This window comes from Triticum urartu, chromosome 5A (assembly GCF_056163025.1).
Source record: "Triticum urartu cultivar PI428250 chromosome 5A, HENAU_Tu73, whole genome shotgun sequence".
Taxonomy (NCBI): domain Eukaryota; kingdom Viridiplantae; phylum Streptophyta; class Magnoliopsida; order Poales; family Poaceae; genus Triticum; species Triticum urartu.
In genome coordinates this window covers 562,307,710-562,313,987 of record NC_141877.1, presented here as the reverse complement: position 1 = coordinate 562,313,987, position 6,278 = coordinate 562,307,710, and the positions used below count along the sequence as shown (strand labels likewise).

The 6,278-nt window shown below is 44.3% G+C and overlaps 1 protein-coding gene across 1 annotated transcript; it reads left to right on the top strand.

Annotated features, from left to right (window-relative positions):
• The first annotated feature begins 5,098 nt into the window (after positions 1-5,098).
• LOC147972887 (uncharacterized) lies at positions 5,099-5,994 on the top strand. The gene is made up of 2 exons (XM_087523828.1): positions 5,099-5,264; positions 5,342-5,994. The coding sequence occupies exons 1-2, from the start codon at positions 5,099-5,101 to the stop codon at positions 5,992-5,994; spliced, it is 819 nt and encodes a 272-aa protein (XP_087379954.1).
• The last annotated feature ends 284 nt before the right edge of the window (positions 5,995-6,278 follow it).

The following is a 6,278-nucleotide window of genomic DNA, read 5'->3' as shown; positions in this document are numbered from 1 at the left end:
TGCACTAGAGAAAGCATGAACCCTAGGCCTTGTTTCAACGCATTGCAATACCGTTTACGCTCACTTTTATCATTAGTTACCTTGCTGTTTTTATATTTTCAGATTACAAAAACTATTATCTACCACCCATATACCACTTTTATCACCATCTCTTTGCCGAACTAGTGCACCTATACAATTTACCATTGTATTGGGTGTGTTGGGGACACAAGAGACTCTTTGTTATTTGGTTGCAGGGTTGCTTGAGAGAGACCATCTTCATCCTACGCCTCCTACGGATTGATAAACCTTAGGTCATCCGTTTGAGGGAAATTTGCCACTATCCTACAAACCTCTGCACTTGGAGGCCCAACAATGTCTACAAGAAGAACGTTGTGTAGTAGACATCAAGCTCTTTTCTGGCGCCATTGCCGGGGAGGTTAGCGCTTGAAGGTATATCTTTAGATCTTGCAACCGAGTCTTTTAGTTTCTTGTTTTATCACTAGTTTAGTTTATAAAAGAAAACTATAAAAAATGGAATTGAGTTTGTCTCATACGCTTCACCTTTTTAATATCTTTTGTGAATATGATGGAAAGGATAATTGTGCTCAAGTGCTAGAAGAAGAAATCTATAAAATGTTTGGCACTAAATATTTGAATGATGAGCATGATTGCAATGTTGTTAGTATGAATTCCTTGAATATCCATGATGCTAATGATATGCAAAGCCACAAGCTTGGGGAACCTATGTTTGATGAAGATGATATTTTTTGTCCCCCAAGTTTTGATGAGCAAATTTATTATGATGAAAGCATGCCTCCTATTTATGATGATTATACTGATGAAAGTGGATTTGGAGAGGTCACGACAGATGTCCTCGTGAAAGGACTTAGTTGTGGAACCATCGCGACGGGTTAGCTTAAAGGGGTTAAACCGGACAAGGGGACACGGGAGTTTATACTAGTTCGGCCCATTTGATGAAGGTAAAAGCCTACGTCTAGTTGTGATTGGTATTGCTAGGGTTTCGAAGGCCAGGGAGCGAATCCTCTTTGTCTGGCTTTCGAGTTGTTGTTGTCTGTCTCTAAACCGCGGCCGGGTCGTCCCTTTATATACATAGGTTGACGCCCGCCGGGCTGCAGAATCCCAAAGCAGGTTTATAAACGTATCCGGTTCGGTCTCCCTCTTTCTATCTTACTATACAAGTTACATGACTGGGCCGGTTTACATTTACATATTGTACTCGCCTCTGGGCCCTCCGTAAAGCACTAGCATCTTTACATCTTCATGGGCTTCTAATCTTCAAAGAGTCAACCCGGCTACCCAAGGCCGGTTTACCTCCAGTAGTAATATCCCCAACATTAGGCCCCAGATTGTTTTGAACTTGTTCATGTCAATCTTCCACACTTTAGAAAAAATCTTCTCTCTTGTCTTCGTTTTTGATCTTGTAAACCGCCATGACGTCATACTTCAAAATTATGATAAACCGTCCTGACATCATCCATCCGTTGATATCAGAGATTTCCTTCATTTAATATATATCCAGCTATCGAGGCGACACCTTTATTAACTTATCCATTTTTTGGACTCCTCGATTCCCGCACTCGCCATTTTTCACTTCGCCTTATAAATAGGACCGAGGGGTCATTTTCACCGTTCCCCCCGTGCTTCTTCGCATCGTCTTCCTCGCGCCGCTCAACCTCTGGAACTCCGCCGCCACCGTCGACCGTCGTCTCTGCTCCGACCTCGGCCGCTGCATCACCCTGAACGCACCAGAGAACTGTGGCGCCCTTCTGCTTCTTCACTAGCTCCGGTAAGCTCTGCTTTTTTCACCATAGATCTGTTCTAGGGTTTCGATATTCCTCGCGGTTCTTCCGAAGTTTCATCAGTGCTGTTCTTCCATGTTCTTCCTTTAATAGATGGACACTTCATGCTTGATACATCTCTTACCGTAGCTTACCTACCATGATCACCACAAATCTTTATGCGCAAACAACTGATCTGTCTGTCAAAAATTGCTTCAGTTCTGTACCCCTTCAAGATCCAATTATTTTTGCTTTTCTGTCTTATCTCTAGATCCGAAAGTATTATACATCACTGTGAGATCTGTTTCTCCTCACGCCAATATAAGCGATTTGACATTGGATAAATAGTCTATGCCATTAGCCCTCTGATAAACCGGAAGAGCATATTACCTTCACAAATATACTCCGGTTTAACAGTGTCTGATCAATCCCGCGCTAGCATTACTAGTCTCCGGGTTGTACCATTTATTATATCAGTACGTTTCTTACTCCTTTGTCTCTTGTGTATGATCATGCATAATTTATAAACCGGCCTTCTATTTTCAGTTTGTTCGCTTTGCAATGGCCAAACAATTCACTGCCTGCAACTGGGCTCGTTCCCGGGTTACTGAAGCTCAACTGGATGAGATGGTTAGCATCGGCTCTCTGCCTAAGAAAACTGAGATCAAATGGCAGGCCCCAGGAACTGAGAATCCTCCAACCCCAAGACAAGGTGAAGTGGTAATCTTTGTTGACCATATAAGCCGTGGTTTCAAACCGCCAGGGTCGAAATTTTATCGAGATGTGCTTGCCAGCTTCCAACTGCATCCATAAGATATTGGTCCCAATTCTGTCTCCAACTTATGCAATTTCCAAGTCTTCTGTGAAGCCTATTTAGAGGAAGAACCAACTGCCGAATTGTTCCGGGATTTCTTTCACTTAAACCGGCGCACAGAGTTTGTGAATGGCCCAAATACAGAGCTTGGTGGTGTTTCGATTCAAAAGCGGAAAGAAGTGGAATTTCCTCATGCCAAACACCATAGCCACCCAAAGGAATGGAACCAAACATGGTTCTATTGCAGAGACACTTCGCCTGAAGATGAGAATCCCCTCCCCGGCTTCCGAGATCATAGATTATCCAATACTCACCCAATGCCACAACGCCTGAGCTCCTCAGAAAGGGCAAAATATGCTCCTCAAATCGCCAAACTGCGGACCTTTATGGCAAATGGTTTAACAGGTGTAGATTTTGTACGCTGTTGGATATCCTGGAGTATCTTGCCGCCAAGCTGGTGTCCCGGTTTAATGTGCGAATATACCGGTGAGGTTAACGATCCTCAACGCCACTTCAACATCCAATTATCCGAGGAAGAAGTTACTGAAGGTGTAAAGAAGATTCTGAATGAATCGGAACTGGTTTGTAGTCAAACCGGCCTGAGTCCCTTCTACACCAAGAACAAACCGCCCGCTATAAGCATTACACTTCCTCTTCATCTCTAATATCTTTGACTTATACAAGCTGTAACCCTTCTTCTTTATATGTATAGGGTGATGACCCCTTCTAGAAACGGAAATCCATAGAGAAAGCTCCAAAGCCAACTGGAGACAAAGTGGCCAAGCCAACCCGCCCGAAGACCAAAGCCGTAAAATGGACGTCAAAGCGGAAAACGGCTGACCGGATTAATATGGAGCTTGATGATGATACTGATGACCCAGAAGCTAAGGTAGAACTTGATTCACTTGGCTCTCTTTTTATGCATCTTGTTAACAATGATCTTCCTCAGGAGGCCGAAGCTAGTCAGGCTGAGGATGTAGAGGTAATTACCCTTTCCTCCGGTTCAGACTCTATGCCAACACAAAAAACTCGCCAAACAATCCGGAAAGTAAGCTTTTCTCATCCTCTTGCTCACTTGGATCCAGCATTTATTTTGAAGACTCAACAGCATGAGACTTGCCGGACAACTCGGCACAGTGGCCAACAGGTCACCTCTACCGGTTTACCTGATACTCCAGTTCGGAAGCATCGGTCTGAGGTCTCTCCTACTTCTGACCATCCTTACCCCAAGGCAGGTTAGTTCAGACAGCCTCTTAATCCGTCCGATTCAAATTATCAGGTGACCCCTCCTTCTTCTTCTGGTGAATCGACAACAACTCAACTCCCCCTTTGAAAACTGTGGCTGGGTGAGTTACGAAAAACCTTTCCTTTCAATGCACCATACATCTTTTGAACAAGATGTTAACCCTTTTTATTCTGTTTGCAGGGCCAAAGCCAGACCCAGCAAGAAAGCTCGGGTCACCAATCCGCCAGAAGACCCTGTTGCTGAAGAAGAAGAACCGAGAGTTGAACTGGAGCAAACAGGTGAACCGGAAGGACTCCATCCTGAAACAATTTTTGATGATGCGCCCCTTGACGGCCAACATACTGACGAACCCACAGATGCTGAGCCTACCGCCCCTGATGCTGAACCGGCAGAACCAAACCGGGCTAATCCAATGAAAGATACTGGAATTCCATCATCATCCGCCCAATATCCTGAAGGCCAAGGCGATGATGTTATTATTACTGGAGCAGGCCACAGTTCTCCTGGTCATCCCGTCATTTTGGCTCAGCATAGCGCCAAAGAAGAGCAAATTGCCAGGGATAAAGGTAAATGGAGCAGCGACTTATCCAACTATGCTCATCTTAACGCTGATGAGCTTCATTCTGGCTTCTTGAACCATCTGCACTCAAACCGGGATTATGAAGCCGGTTTGGTGAATTTGATGAAAGAACGATATGAGGTAAATTCTTCTCCCATGCACATTGATTTATAGCTGAAATACTATTCCAAGTAGCCCCCAAGAGCCGTTTTATGATTATCAATCATAAACCGGGTCTTTGTAACACTTTAAGCATCCCATCATTAATCCTTGTCAAGGCGTGTCTTCAATCATGGATAAAACTCATGTTTGAAAAATGAGATAACATTCTGTAGCATAGCCCCCAAAGGCCGGTTTAACTTGGAAAGTTAATCCGGTTTTTAATCCATATTGTCAGTTTAGAACAAACGTACGTTAGCCCCCAAGTGTCAAGGATAATGCTTGCATTGTTCTGGAGACTTGCATAGAAGGTAGTATTTGAGAGCAAATAAGCATTAGCCCCCAAGTATGAAGTGGATAACTTGTTATACGCTTTATACTTAGTGCATATATATGTTGTTTTGTTGAAGATACCTTCAATGTAGCAGGCTGAACTGAGAAGCAAAGATGCCAAAAACTATAACTTGCAAGAAAATGTGAAGTCGCAACAAGCCGAAGCTGCCAAAGCCAAAGAGGAGCTGACCCAGGCCCTGGCCGGAATGGAAAAATTGAAAGAATCCTTCAATCAAGAGCGTGCTGCATGGGAAACCGAAAAAGCCGGTTTGACCAAAAGAGCCGTAGATGCCGAGGAAGCCCTGAAACCGATGGCTGAAGAACTAGCCGGTTTGAAGTGCCAAATCAACGCTATGACCTCTGCTATCTTTGGTAAGTATCTGCTTATGTATGTTGCATCAATCAATGAATCTTAAACCCGACCAAGATGTTGAAAAAATCTTTGGCAGGAACTCGGATCACTCATCTTGGTGCAGATATGCGGATGAAGCTCAAAGCGGCATACACATTGGTTGAGCAGCTATACTCTAGATCTCAGCGAGCCATTAGTACAACAGCCTATAACAAACCGGCACCAATGTTGATTAAGGAAACCCTTGAGAAGTTGGGCATGTTACCGGCGCGTATTGCCGAGTTGAAAAGAGCCGCTGCAAGAGCCGGAGCATTAACTGCCCTTATTCGAGCCAAGGCCTGGATTCCAGATCTTGAAGTGGAGGGTATCATTAAAGGGTATCCAGGCGTTAAAGAAGACGGTTCAAACTTTGACAATGATGATCTTCAGCGGTTGACCAAACAGATGCGGCCAGCGGCCAGCAAATTAGCTGAAGACACCGATTTGTCCCATTTTCAACCGTTTTATGATGTAGAAGGGAAAAGACAGCCGGCCGAGATCCATGAAGTCGAAGAACTTGTGCCTCCGATTCGTAAGCACACTTATGCCCCTGATATTAACCCTTCTGATCTTATCCATGCAGAAGCAGTATTCCGAGCTTTAACCGGAATCGATTGGTCAACGGCTGATTTCCAGCGGCTGGGGAGGGATGAAGAAGTGTGTGCACCAACTGATCCGCAACCGTCAAACCGTCGTGAGGAAGAGTCCTGATCCGGTTGCCGGTTTATATGGCTACTGTGAAAAACAATGGCACTGTTGAGCCGCTTTAAAGCTTCATGTAATAGGATAGCTGAAACTTTGTTTATCTGCCATGCCATCGAGCATGCTTCATAGCCCTTTGTGACATGCCGCCCCTCGGGATATATTTTATGCATAGTCTATGATGACTTGCCTTCCTGGGTACAAAAAACTTAAAAGTGTCTAGCGGTTTACCGCTAAACATGTCATAATATCCAAGTATATAGTACTTGAGCTGAATAATCAAGTGTTTGTAC

What these genes read in the sequence shown, in the direction of transcription:
- LOC147972887 (XM_087523828.1), top strand. Translation starts at nt 5,099, where the DNA reads ATGGAAAAATTGAAAGAATCCTTCAATCAAGAGCGTGCTGCATGGGAA. An exon ending in TATGACCTCTGCTATCTTTG is followed by an intron (nt 5,265 to 5,341) that starts GTAAGTATCTGC and finishes AATCTTTGGCAG; the next exon opens with GAACTCGGATCACTCATCTT.